The sequence below is a fragment of the Capsicum annuum genome, chromosome 12 (genome assembly GCF_002878395.1).
Source record: "Capsicum annuum cultivar UCD-10X-F1 chromosome 12, UCD10Xv1.1, whole genome shotgun sequence".
In the NCBI taxonomy this organism is placed as follows: domain Eukaryota; kingdom Viridiplantae; phylum Streptophyta; class Magnoliopsida; order Solanales; family Solanaceae; genus Capsicum; species Capsicum annuum.
In genome coordinates this window covers 20,163,469-20,177,945 of record NC_061122.1, presented here as the reverse complement: position 1 = coordinate 20,177,945, position 14,477 = coordinate 20,163,469, and the positions used below count along the sequence as shown (strand labels likewise).

Genomic DNA, 14,477 nt, shown 5'->3' with positions numbered 1-14,477 from the left:
ATCCGATAACTATGGCTGTGTTCTTATATTCTTACAATTAAAATTGGATAATTTATATGTATTCCAAATACACTAATGTATCTATTATTTTCAGATTGTATACAAAAATATAACACCTACTTCTAGAGAATTAACAATTTTATAATTGCCTTCTAAAGATGCAGTAGAAGATATAACCTCAGGCGATGTCTCTTCAGATGATGATTTTCAAGATGCTCCACCAACTACTATAAAAAACAAAAAAAAAAATTGGTACGACATCTTCTCCATCACATAAGAAACAGAAACAAGTGAAGTTTGTATTTTCATCTTCAAATATTTCTAGCAGATCATCCTCAAGGAATACAATAACCCCTCATATTTCTATTTTAAAAGTATCACCAAAGAAGAGATCATTGTCTCATATTGCAAAACATCAGACAAGAAAGATTTTCTTTTCTGTAGGATAGGTAGTTGCTTGGGAAAAGTCCTTCGAGGAACAGTCTTATGAGTCAGAATCTTCTTTGTCTGATATTTTGCAACTGAAGACAATGTTCTCTTCTTTGATGATTTTTTTGAAACAGAAATAGGAGGGGTTGTTGTATTCCTCAAGGATGATTTACTAAAAATGTTTGAAGATGAAGGTACAAACTTCACTTGTTTCTGTTTCTTATGTGGTGAAAAAGATGCAATACCAATTTTTTCTTTTCCTTTATTTTTTATAGTAGCTGGTGAAGCATCTTGAAAATCATCATCCGAAGAGACAACATCTGAGGTTGTATCTTCTATTGCATCTTTAGAAGGCAATTGTAAAATTGTCAATTCTACAGAAATAGTTGTTATATTTCTGTATACAACCCGAGAATAATAGATACATTAGTGTATTTTGAATACATGTAATTTACCCAATTCTAATTGTAAGAATATAAGAATACAATCATAGTTACCGGATTGTCAACATCAGCTAGCATGCCTTCGATGAAAGCCTCAAAATGAGGACGTCTATTAGTGGTCTCTCAATTTAATATTCTGAAAATTCTACTAGCACATTTGACAATAATTTTTAGATCAACAACAGAGCAGCACTCATAAAGCCAAACTTGCATGGCAAGTGACATACCCTGAATTCTATAATATTATTTTTGTGCATTCATCCTTTTGAAAATAGAATTCACTAAGTCCTTAATTTTTTTTTACCTTATGGATATCCTTGACCATTCTCAGCGAAATGAAAGTGCAGCTTAGGGACAGAAACATAATACTTTTCGCCAGAAAAATGAAGGTATTAATGAAATACAATAAAACAATCTTGACAGCATCATCATTATTATTCTCACCCCATTTTTGGTTGTCAAAGCATTTGATCAAAGTTGTTTTTTTAATGATTTTTTGACCTCCAAAATACCATGAAATAATCCGATTAGGCTCTTCATTTTCACTCACAAAATCATCTTCATTACCAACATAATTTAATTCTATTATGATTGCAAATTTTCTAAGCGTGAATAGAAGTATCGATTCATTTACATATATCAACAGAACATCTTTTGAACTATCTTCCAACTTCAGAGACATAAAATACATAACTAGCTATACTTGAACAGAACACTCATACATACGCATATAGACCCCAAAATAAGTGTTGTTGAACATCTGAAACTGCTTAATAAAAAGTTTTTCCTTCAAATTTGTTATATATTGTTATTGGAGTAACAACACAAGTGAGGTGATTCTGAAGGAAGTTCCTTAACATAATATTGTACATTCTATATATATAAAAAGACATTAGCATATGAATATAAATACAAATACAGTAGCATATAAATACAATGAATATAAAAAAAATACAGTAGCATATAAATACAATGAATATAAATACAGGACAAATAACCATCATTAAATACACATTAATGAACAAATATATATACACAAATATATGCATACAATTCAAATATGCATACAGTACAGGTGAACATCATTCAGTACAGATTAACGGACAAACACATATACATAAATACATGCATACAGTACAAATAACCATTATTTAGTAACATTAATGGTTAAATACATATAAATACATAGGCCAAAGTCATCGACAGATACTCAAACTTGTTGCGAAAATTCACTTAGATCCCTCAACTAAGGCCCTAAACCCCCCGAATTTTATTTCAATTGGACATTTTTTGCCCTATCAGCAAAAAGCTCAAAGTGTGTGTTGCACACACGTGATGACATGACAAAACGAGCTAATTGAAAGTTGATACGTGACATTGTGGGTCCAATAATTATTAAAAATTAATTATAATTTTTTTTAAAAAAGTATATAAAAATGGCATTGAGGAAATTATTAAAAAATAATTCTAAAATTATTTAAAAAATAAAAATAAAAGACTGATTATTTTAAAAAAAATTATAATTTTTTTTCAAAATGAAATAAATTATTAAAAAATTATTTTTTTTAAAAAAGTAATTATAAAAAAAATTATAATTTTTTTTTAAAATGAAAATAAAAAATGGCATTGAGGATCCAAATTATTAAAAAATAAAATAAAAATAAAAAACTGATTATTTAAAAAAAATTATAATTTTTAAAAAAATGAAATAAATTATTAAAAAAATATTTTTTTTAAAAATAATTATTAAAAAAATTATAAAAGTTTTTGAAAAATGAAAATAAAAAATGGCATTGAGGATATAAATTATGAAAAAATAATTATAAAATTATTTTTTTAAAAAAATAAAAAACTGATTATTTAAAAATAATTAAAAAATTTTAAAAAATGAAATAAATTATTAAAAAATTATTTTAAAAATATAAAATTAATTATTAAAAAAATTATAAAAGTTTTTAAAATGAAAATAAAAAATGCATTGAGGATCCAAATTATGAAAAAATAATTATAAAATTATTAAAAATAAAAATAAAAAACTAATTATTAAAAAGAAATTATAAAATTTTTTAAAAGATGAAAATTAAAAACAGAATTATTTTTAAATTCAGTTTTATTAGAAAAAAATGTTGGGGCCCTCTAAATTTTTTTGGGGCCTTTAGTGTTAAAAAAAAAAAATTGTTATTAAAAAAATTTTGGGGCCCTCAATGCCACTTGACATCTTTTTATTCGTAAATTAGTAAAAAAATTGCTCCTCACGCACCTCTCACGATGGCACTGCACGCGCAGTGCCACATAGGCAAAAAATGCCCAATTGAAACAAAATTCGGGGGGTTTAGGGGTCTGATAGGAACATGCCTTAGTTTAGGGGTCTAAGTGAATTTTCGCAACAAGTTTGAGCACCTATCGATGCCTTTGGCCTACATACATACATACATGCATGCATACAGTATCAAAAAATACATACAGTACAAATAACAATCATTTAGTACAAAGTAAATGATAAATACTTATATAAACATACAATACCAAGTAAATCATACAAAAAATATCAAATACCCAATTAAAAAAAATTATATATCTTGTATAAAATTGACACATATGGATAAGATGAAGCACAAATTTGATACACATACAATTTATAAAAGAATTTATCTAAATACATGCATCAGTTGGAGAATAAATTAGATCATAGACTGTTTATATGTACCAACATTTTCACAAACTGTGACAAATTTAAAAAATTGAAAAGCAAAATACCTCTTTCGCCAACTCATGATCATCATTATCCGGACCCAAAACATCATCTGTAACTTTTCTTTTATGCCTAATACCTCTAACTTTTTTATGAAGGAAATGCATTTTCTTCTTGCGTTTGAGGAATTCCTAATTCAAACGTTGAAACTGTATATACATCAGGGTCAATACGCGATAATTTTAAATAACCACCTTCGTAGGAATATTATCCATCATTGATAAATCAAAATAAATAATCTGTAAAAAATTTGACAATATTAGTATTCAAATTGTAAATTGATGAAATACACATACAAATAAGTTAAAACTAACCTAAAATATGAATGTCAATTAATTGATCATAAGGATTTATGAATTGTTATCGTGAGAGAGATATGAATTGAAGAAGAAACTGCTTGTAAAATCGTAAAATTTAAGGGTAAAAAGAGAGAGAGAGTGATTTGGGGGTAAAAAGCGAAAGTTAGTGTATTGAGTAAAGTGAAAAAAAATATATTGATGCTGCATTGATATAAAAAAGGCAGTTATAAAAATGTGTGCTAGAATATGTAATTATGTTATTCCCTTCGTTTTATTTTATATACCGCCTTTTAATCAAACATGAAATTTAAAAAATAAATGATGAGTTTATAAAGTTTATAAATTTATTTTTTTTAAAGTTATTTTAATATTTATTTTTTAATTAAGTGAAATTTATAAAGAATAAAATAAAAATAATATCATTAAATAGTTATCAAATAAAAAAAATAATATTCTTTTTATGAGAGATTAAAAAGAAAATGATACACGTAAAATAAAGTAGAGGGAGGAAAAATTATTCATATGTCTGGCTACCTACGTAATTATGATAAACTGCAGCTTCAAGTGATAATAAAGGCCAATAGTAGCTAATACCGGTAGTTTCCACTTAAAATATCCTCATTTTATCACTTCTGGAATACTAGCAAATTGTGAGCTTGAAGTGTATTAGCCATGGAAGTAACTCTCCCTTACTCTTCCTCTTCTCTCTCCATAATCCCAACATTATCACCTAAATCCCTAAAACCCCACTTCAAATTCACCTTTAATTTTCCTAATAAATTATCTAAAAAGTATCTCTACTATTCCAAATTCTCTTGTACTTGTTCAAGAAACACAACTTCAATTACAGCTTCTTCTTCTTCTTCTTCTTCTTCTTCAATTGTTACAACCATTTCTCAATCTTTGTCCACTTCCACCACAACTCAAAGGCACTGGATGGTTCTTATGGAAACTCCTCCTAATGGGGTTAGCTCCAAAATTGAGGTTATTGATTATTATGTTGAGACACTTGAAAGAGTATTGGGCAGGTTGGTTCAATTATCTTATGTGTTTTGGTTAGTGTTTTTGTGATTGGTGGAGTATGTGCTACTAACTCTCTCCTATTTAATGTGGCACTGTTGAAATTTTGAGTTAGATTTTCTTTATATGCCTTTTAATATTACTGTGTACTCTCTCTGTTCAGATTTATTCGTCACAAATTGAAATGAAACATCAATTAAGAAAAATAATTAATTAACATGATTATTTCATCGTAGGATATGTTTACATTGTGTCTTGAAATTAATTTAGAGAAAAAATAATTAATATTAAGAGTAAAATAGAAAAAAGGAAGTTGTTTTTTCTTGATATGTATAGAAATTCAATTAAAAAATTAGTGACAAGTAAAGCTGAATGGAGGGAGTAGTTTGTTTATGTGATTTTGACTTGACATAGAAATTTAAGGAAGTAAGAACACTTTTGAATCTTCTAGTCATAAATTAAAGATAGGCAGAATATATTGTAGTCGTCCAAATTCTCTTGTACATGTTCAAGAAACAGTACAACTTCTGTTACACCAATTTCTCAATGTTTGCTTACTTCTACAACAACTCAAAGGCATTGGATGGTTCTTATGGATACCCCTCCAAATGGGGTCAGGTCAAAACCTGAGATTATTGATTACTATGTTGAGACACTTGAAAGAGTATTGGGCAGGTTGGTTCAATTCTTTTGTGTTTTGATAAGTTCTTGTAGGTGTTTTGGTTAGTGGTTATATGATTGGTGGATTATGTGCTAGTCCCACTGTCCTAATTTACGTGGTATAGTTGGAATTTCGAGAGTCAATCAAGTTTTTTTCTTGTAGGAGTTTTTATTAGTGTCTGTGGTTGGTGGACTATGTACTTCTCCCTCCGTGCTAATTTATGTGGCACATTTAGAATTTCGAGAGTCAATCTAGTTTTTTTTTTTTCTTGTAGGAGTTTTGGTTAGTGCTTTTGTGATTGGAGCATGTGCTACTACGTCCGTGCCAATTTATGTGGAATAGTTGAAACTTCGAGAGTCAATCAAGTTTATTTCTTGTAGGAGTTTTGGTTATGATTCTGTGATTGGTGGACTATTTGCTACTCTCTCCATTCCAATTTATGTGATACAGTTTAAATTTTGATAGGTAATCAATCTTTTTATCGGAATTTCTTTATATGCATTTCAAATATTTGCCCATTTCTGCAACAACTCAATGCCATTGGATGGTTCTTATAGAAATGCCTCCTAACGGGGTTCGTTCAAAAAATGAGGTTATTGATTACTATGTTGAGACCCTTGAAAGAGTATTAGGCAGGTGAATGTGTTTCTGTAAATTGAAAAAAATCAGATCCTTATGTGTTTAGGTAAGTTCTTGTAGGTGTTTTGGTTAGTGGTTCTGTCATTAGTGGAGTATGTGCTACTACCTTTGTATTAATTTGTGTGGCACTGTTAGAATTTCGAGAGTCAATTAGTTTTTTTTTTATTTGAATTTCCTTATATGACAATTAAATATCTCTCCCTCCATTTTATTTGTTTATCTGGTTTTGATTTTGCATGGAATTTAGAAAATTAAAGAAACTTTTGAATCTTGTGATCTTAAACTAAAGATAGGTAGAATGTAGCAAAACGTCCCTTTAATTTTGAGGTGTTACACATAGCATATGGAAAGTTAAAATTAAAGAGTAACAACAACTCAATGCCACTGGATGGTGAAACCCCTCCAAATGGGGTCGGTTCTAAAACTGAGGTTATTGATTACTATTTGGATACCGTTGAAAGAGTATTGGGCAGCTGGGTGTGTTTCTTTAACTTGAAAAAGATGAATTCTTCATGTGTTTTGGTAAGTTCTTGTAGGTGTTTTGGTTAGTAGTTATATGATTGGTGGAGTATGTGCTACTTCCTCCATTCCAATTTATGTGGCATAGTTCGAGTGTCGAGAGTCAATCAAGTTTTTTTCTCATAGGAGTTTTGGTTAGTGCTTCTGTGATTGGTGGACTATGTGCTACTCTCTCCGTCTCAGTTTATGTGGTATAGTTAGAATTTTTATACGTAATCCACTTTTTTAATATGCCTTTCAAATATTTGCCCACGTCTACAACAATTCAAATGTCACTAGATGGTTCTCATGGAGACCCCTCCTAATGGGATCAGTTCCAAAACTGAAGTCATTGATTACTATGTTGAGATCCTTGAAAGAGTTTTGGGCAGGTGAGTGCGTTTCTTTAACTTGAAAAAAATCAATTCTTTATGTGTTTTGGTTAATGCTTCTATCATTGGTGGAGTATGTGCTACTACCTCCGTCCTAATTTATGTGCCAGAGTTGAAATTTTGAGAGTGAATTAAGTTTTTTCATTTCTTGAAATTCTTTGATATGGCTTTAAATCTCTTCGTCCTAATTTATGTCACAATTGGAATTTTGAGAAATTTCTGGAGTCAAAACAAGTTGGAGTTTTTTTTATATGCCTTTTAAATAGTACTCCTTTTGTTTTAATTTATTTGTTTGATTTTGACTTGGCACGGAATTTAAGAAATTAAAGATTGAGTCTTGTAGTTTTAAACTAGCAGATATCATATCGCAAGTTAAAATTATAGAATTGACAGGACGAGAGAAAGAGACATTCTTTTTTAAATGGATTATTAAGGAAAGGAGATGTATAATTCTTTTTACTAATTCAAAAACTTAAAGTTTCTGTGTTTATAAAGTTTTGAAGTTTGAATCTCTAAATTTCGGAATTTCAATTGTGCAACATAAATTGGAACAGGGGAGTAATAAAATTTGGAAATTCATAGAACTATTTCTTTCTTTAGGTTTTTTTGAGGTAACTGCTGTCTAATTCAATTGGAAGCTAGTAATTTGAATTAAGCAATTGTGCTAGCCATAGATTAGCTTCAGTCCTTAAGCTTTTTCACAAACTTGGTATACCACTTATCATTTGTATTCTTCTCACTAAGAACTTATATTTTGTTGTTTACAACCTTTTTAAACTTAAATTTGTGTCTTTCACACACACAATCTTGTTAGAGTGGGTTAGAGTCCTACATTGGTTGGGAACTGAATTAGTGATCTACTTCTATGAACTTAGGAATTCCCTCTCTTGAGCTAGCTTTTGTGATTTAGTTGGAGCAAGTGTTATATGTTGCATGGTATTAAGGCAAGTCCATCCTTGTTTAGTCTCCAAGTCCGCGCCCTAGTTTGGCCTGGGCGTGAAGGGATGTTATAGTGGGCTAATGCCCCGCATTGGTTGGGTAATGGACTTGTGATCTGCTTATTTGGACTTGGAGAATCCTCCCTCTTGCGCTAGCTTTTGGGGTTGAGTTAGGCTCAAATGTCATATCTTTACCAAATGACCTCTTATGTTTATAGGATATGAAGGAAGCATCTTTGAGTAGTAGTTGCATTAACGTGTTGCATTTGTTTGTTTCCTCCAAATAGTTTTTTTTTTGAAAAATGGTATTGTTATATTCCTCCCTCAGCAGTAAAGGATGCTAGACACCTGCAAAAATAGTTACAAAAGAGAACTTAGAGTCTAGAATTACAATGCTCCTAAGAAATCTACAAATTCGTCTACGTCCTCTATATAATTCTCCTTGCACCAAAAAAATAGCGCGACAAGACAATTCCATTTTACATCATTAATGGACCTGACTTTGTCTTCGAAGCATCTCCCATTTCTTTCCGTCCATACTGACCACCAAATGCAGGAGGGTATCATCCTCCACCACTTCTTTTGACTCTTGCTACCACCTCTTTTGATCCAACAACTTAACAAATCAGCTGTGTGCTCAGGCATTGTCCATTTCAATGTAGTGAGGGTGAAGAACAAATGCCAAAGTTGAGCAGTAAATTTGCAGTGTAGAAATAAGTGGTTATTTGTTTCCCTAGTTTCATTGCATAAAAAACATCTAGGAACTAGTGTCCTTCCCTTCTTCTGGAGAACTTTTTGAGTGAGACATGCCCTTCTGACCACTAGCCAAGTGAAACATTTCACTCTAGTAGGAACCTGAATCTTCCATAGGGGTTTCAGAGCTTTGATACTTCCCCCTGTACTGAGTTGTTTTCCTTCTTGTAGAGTCTATTCACTGTGAGAATGCCATCTTCTGTGTGTTTCCACCTAAGAGAATTTGGATTAGTGGTTGTGTCCGTGAAGACTTCTAGCACATTCAATATGTTTGTCACCCTGTCCACTTCCCAATCATTGAGATTTCTTCTGAATGTGAGGTTCCAACCTTGAGGAGACCAACATTCCAACACTGTAGCTTCAACGTTGCTACTTAGAAACATCAAGTCAGGAAAGGATTCCTGGAGAGTTGATTGGCCTATCCAGTGGTCTTTCCAGAAGAGAGTTTTGTGACCATTTCCTACTCTTATTCTAGTATGTCCATGCAATTTTGGCCAAGATGATCTGATTGCTCTCCACACACCAACCCCATAAGTGCTATTGACCTCATTTATGACCCAATGACTTTCTTGGCAATATTTGTAAGAAATGACCTCTTTCCAGAGAGAAGCTTCCATATTAAACCTCCACAACCACTTCATGAGGAGACACTGGTTGTGTAACTTTAGGTTTCTAATGGATAATCCTCCCTAGTTCTTGCTCAGCTGAGTTACTTCCCATTTCACTAAATTGTATCCTCCACCTTCTTTGTTTCTTTTCCATAAAAAATCTCTTCTAAGTCTGTTTAACTTCTTGGATACACTGGAGGGGATAGGGAACAAAGATATCACATAGGTGGGGAGGGAGTCCAAAACAGAGTTTATAAGAGTGACTCGGCCCCCCAGTGACAAGTACTGAGCTTTCATTGAGATAGTCTTTTCATTGTCTTCTCTATGATCTTGTCCCAGATTTCTACATCTTTGTGCTTGTTACCAAGGGGCATGCCTAGGTAGACAGTAGGGAGATTGCCTACCCCACAACCAAGAATACCAGCAAGAGTCTGAATGTTGTTCACTTCTTTGATAGGGAACAAATTGCTTTTCCTCCAGTTTGCCTTCAAACCAGACACAACTTCAAAAACAACCAACATCACTCTGATATGTCTGACCTGCTCTTCTATCGCTTCACAAAAAATTAAAGTGTCATCTGCATAGAGCAAATGACAGATCTCCAAATCACCCATGCCTTGGCTGTTTAGCTTGAAACCCAACCCAATTATTTTGAAGAGATGTTCTAACCATACTGCCGAGACCTTCCATGGCGAGGATGAAAAGGAAGGGGGAGAGAGGGTCTCCTTGCCTGAGACCCCTTTCAGAGGGAAAAAAACCAACAGGTTCTCCATTTACCAGAATGGAGAATTTGATAGTTGTAATGCAAAAACTTATCCACTTCAACCATCTGTCCCCAAATCCCATTTGCTTGAGGATGTTAAGGAGATAGTCCCAGTTGACATGATCAAAAGCTTTCTCAAAGTCTAGTTTGCACATTAAGCCAGCCACTTCTCCTCTAGTTCTTGTGTCAACACATTCACTTGCTACTAGAGCGGCATCCATTATCTGTCTCCCCTTGATGAAGGCTATTTGATGTTTGTTAACCAAACCAGCTATCACCTTTTTCAGTCTCTCAGCCAAAGCTTTGGCCAATATTTTGTAAACCCCAGAGATCAGGCTAATTGGCCTGAAATTTCTTAATTCAGCTGCTCCTGTTTTCTTGGGAATGAGGGCCACATAAGTGGCATTCAGACTTTTTTCAAACACTTGGTGGTCGTGGAAATATTGCATAGTTCCATGATATCCCCCTTGATTAACTCCCAGAAGGACAGGTAGAAGTTAATTGGAAATCCATCAGGCCCAGGGGCCTTGTCAGTAGCACATGACCTGATAGCCTCTAGGATTTCCTCTTCATCAAAGTTCCTTTGCAGCCAAATTTGGTCTTCTGTGGAGATTACTGTTGCATCATGGATTTTAAATTCAGGTCTCCAATCCTCCGTCTCTTTGTATATAGATTCTGGTAAAAAGCTTGAGCAACATTTTTAATAGCTTCCGGGTCCGTGATGGTGAGACCTTCTACTTGGAAAGTGTCTAGTTAAGAGCTGTATTAGAAAGTGTCTAGTTACTATTCCGTTACTATCTGCTATGAGTTGGTGTTTCTAGACAGATACAGTCTCTGACTATAACTGGTGGAATTTTCCCTTTAATTGGTACATATTGGAAGAGCTTTAAGTTGCCAACCTTGATTAACCTCCTCCAATACCTCTTGTTAAATATAATTGGATTATTTTAATTGGAATTTTACTACTGCTAGCTAAGATTAGCTTTAGTCTTCAAGCTTTGCATCTCAGTTTTTCTTGACAAACTGATATTAGCATTCGTCGCCTCTTTTCCTCACTCGAAGCACTTCCGTTTAGGACCTCTCTTTTTCTTCACTTTGCTCGTATAATCACAATCCAAATGACTAACCATTGATGACAAGGAGGCACTTAGTGAGAGAGTGCCTAAATATCTTTGTCCGTTTATTTGTTTCGAGCTATCCATCCTTAGAGTTTCTCTAGAGTTCTTACTTGAGAGCTCTTAAAAATATCTTGCTTTGGGAGTTGGTGCTGATTTTTAGCAACTATCTGTTCTTCATGAAACAGTGTGGAAGATGCTCAAATGTGTATATATAATGCTTCGTGCAGCGTGCCACATGGATTTTGCTGCGACATTGATGATGTGATAGCTGATGAGCTTGCTGGTAGATTTCTCGTCTTCTTTTGTGCAATCAGTTAAGATTGAAGGCATTTTTATTGCCCCATAGTTTAGGTGCAGCGTGTACTAATTGTAAAATACTACTATATGTTTTTCGATGTCCTCTTGAAACTTTTCCGATTTTTGCTTAGACTTTGAAGCAATTCTTCATTTTTGTACATTTCTAAATGCTAGGTATGCCTGGGGTGCTATCAGTTGTACCTGATCCTGATTTTAACTCGATGGTGAAAGACTATAAATACCCAAATGGTCAGTTAAGTTCCCTATCAACTTCATTCACTGACGGTTCTTCATTATTTCCGGCTGGGACTTCTAAACACTGGCTTGTTCGTATGGCCAGGCCATCTGTTGGAGTAATAAGAAAAGCCCCGGTGATTGACTATTACGTTCAAGTTCTAACAAAAGTTCTTGGGAAGTAAGTATTTTTTCCCAAAGTGTTGATAATATTGTTATTTCCACTTCATACATTAACATTACCCTAAAGGAGGCATCGATGCTTGACAGTGAGAAGGATGCACAGATGTGCTTATATCACGTATCCTGGCAAACCAATTATGGATTTTGTTGCGAATTAGATAACGTGTGCGCTCAAGAATTAGCTGGTGAGAATATCATGTTATACTAGTAACCTTACCTGTAATATGTAATCACCATATTTTTACAGTACCAGTAAATGTCTTGATGTACACTGTTGCAGGAGTACCTGGTGTTCTATCTGTTCAGCCAGATGAAAATTTTGACTCGGACAATAAAAACTATGGAGGTTTGAGATCATATCTTGACTTTAACCTGCGGAATGCTACATATCTGATGTTGAGGATTAGGTCAATTAGAATAGAATAATATCAAAATGGAAAGCCACATATGTGAAATATCATAAAATTATTGACTTTTTTCTATTTTGACATAGTACTGTAGCATACGAGGAAGTCATTTGAACGAAAAAGATCTAGTTTATCAGGATTAATTCAACTTAAAGATTTCTTTCAAGTTTTCCTGTGCCTGCTCTTTTGAGTGAGAGGTTTCTGCTGTTGAATATCAATTGGTAAAACGAGGTATTGAAAGTTCAGTTTTGTATAAGTTTCTTATAGATGAAATTCATTTTTCTCTTGGAAGCTCTTCTTGGGCTTGTGTCAAAAATCCCTCTGTTCTGTATCCTTATGTATTGAAAAACTCTAGCAACTTTCTATCCGTGAAGAGAAATTCTATGGCTGCGTAATAAGCAATTTGAAAGAGAGCAATCCTCAGCTTCAATTTGTTTGTCTGGTTTTGATTTGACACGGAATTTAAGATAGTAAATAAGACTTCTGAATTTTGTGGTTTTAACTAAAGATATTAGAAAGTACTTAAATGACTTTTAATCTTGTGATCTTAAACATGTGGAACCTAGAATTAAAGAGTTACCAGAAAAAGAAAGAGACATTCTTTGTAAAACGGACTATAAAGGTAAGACGGACAAACAAATTGAAACAAGACTCTAGTGCCATCTTTTCTCTCAGAAAGAAAAGAATGTAGTATTATCTCCTGCTGCCCTCCCCTAAAATTTTGATAATTAACTAATTACATGCAATGAAGGGGAGCCTTGGAGTAACTAGTAAAGTTGTTGTCATGTGACCAGAAGGTTTACTGGTTCAAGCCTTGGAAACAGCCCTTGTAGAAATGTAAGGTGAGGCTGCGTACAATAGATCCTTGTGGCCGGGCCCTTCCCCGGACCCTGTGTATAGCGGAAGCTTAGTGCATCGGGCTGCCCTTTTTAGTGTATCAGGCTGCCCTTTTTTTAAAAAAAATAATTACATGCAATATCTTCACCTTGGGAAGCATGAATAGTCATGGTTAATCTCAGGTGGGAATCTGAAGCTGAGTGAAGGTTCCCAGGAATCTACAACATCAAATGAGGAAACAGATGTTAGAACCAAGAAGCTTTTTGTGACTGGTAAGTTGCAAGTGTAAATTCATCTCCAAAAAGTGTTATGTAGGACCCTATTGGTCATGAAGTCCACTTTTTCCTGGAAAATTACTCTTTCCATTTAGCACAAGAGATTTTTTTTTTCATGACTTAACTATTTGCAATGCATTTTTCCTGAACAGGTTTATCATTCTATACGTCTGAGAAAACGCTACGTGCAGCATTTGAAGGCTATGGTGAACTTGTTGAAGGTGTTAACACTTGTTGTCTGAAGATACTCTTCTTCATAATATAGTAGTAAGAATATAATTGCTCATTAACGTTTCTCTGTATCCTAACAGTTAAAATCATCATGGACAAAATTTCTAAGAGGTCGAAAGGTTATGCATTTGTTGAGTACACAACAGTGGAGGCAGCAAGTGCTGCTCTCAAAGAAATGAATGGCAAGGTAATCTTGGAACAAAGTGCTTATTTCAGTTTCAGAAAATCATTTGCATCAACAGAAATGATAAGTTTGTTGATTTTATGTTCTTCAGATCATCAATGGCTGGATGATAACAGTTGATGTTGCTAAGACAAATCCTCCAAAATACAGCGGAGGACGACTAAGAGCTGCTAGATAATGTTGCAGAAAAGAGAGACTAGATTAAGTTAAAAGTGATTTAATGAAGTGAAAATATACATCGATAATAGTGTGTTCAAATAGATGTCAGGCATCATAGGTTTAGAGTAAACACTCGATGTAGGTAAAGTTTGACCTTAATTGCTATTATAGGGATCCAATCATTTGCTTCTTATATGATAGTTTTGAAGGCCATGCAGTGACACTATATTGCAGAATCTTGTAAATTGTCCTACAGCTCAACAACATATACCCAGCGTAACCCCAAGAGTGAGGTCTGGGGAGAATGGTATATACGCATATACCTTGACTCTTATCTTGGAGGTAGAGACCCTCAGA

The 14,477-nt window shown here is 33.5% G+C and overlaps 1 protein-coding gene across 3 annotated transcripts; it reads left to right on the top strand.

The window, feature by feature from the left end:
• Window positions 1-4,472: 4,472 nt before the first annotated feature.
• Window positions 4,473-14,346, top strand: LOC107850492 (organelle RRM domain-containing protein 1, chloroplastic). Of its 3 annotated transcripts, none has more exons than XM_016695057.2 (9): window positions 4,473-4,951; window positions 11,499-11,626; window positions 11,785-12,025; window positions 12,115-12,212; window positions 12,308-12,373; window positions 13,454-13,543; window positions 13,699-13,767; window positions 13,858-13,964; window positions 14,053-14,346. In XM_016695057.2, the coding sequence occupies exons 1-9, from the start codon at window positions 4,596-4,598 to the stop codon at window positions 14,137-14,139; spliced, it is 1,242 nt and encodes a 413-aa protein (XP_016550543.2). In that variant the 5' UTR covers window positions 4,473-4,595; the 3' UTR covers window positions 14,140-14,346. The 3 variants fall into 3 exon arrangements, with proteins under 3 accessions (XP_016550543.2, XP_016550544.2, XP_016550547.1); XM_016695058.2 differs by having other exon boundaries at window positions 4,474-4,951; window positions 11,499-11,596; XM_016695061.2 differs by lacking the exon at window positions 4,473-4,951 and adding an exon at window positions 5,341-5,618.
• The last annotated feature ends 131 nt before the right edge of the window (window positions 14,347-14,477 follow it).

Excerpts from the sequence above, each read along its gene's own strand:
- LOC107850492 (XM_016695057.2), top strand. The coding sequence starts at position 4,596 with ATGGAAGTAACTCTCCCTTACTCTTCCTCTTCTCTCTCCATAATCCCA. Across the intron at positions 12,213-12,307 it reads GTGCGCTCAAGAATTAGCTG|GAGTACCTGGTGTTCTATCT; the intron begins GTGAGAATATCA and ends ACACTGTTGCAG. Across the intron at positions 13,768-13,857 it reads CTATGGTGAACTTGTTGAAG|TTAAAATCATCATGGACAAA; the intron begins GTGTTAACACTT and ends GTATCCTAACAG.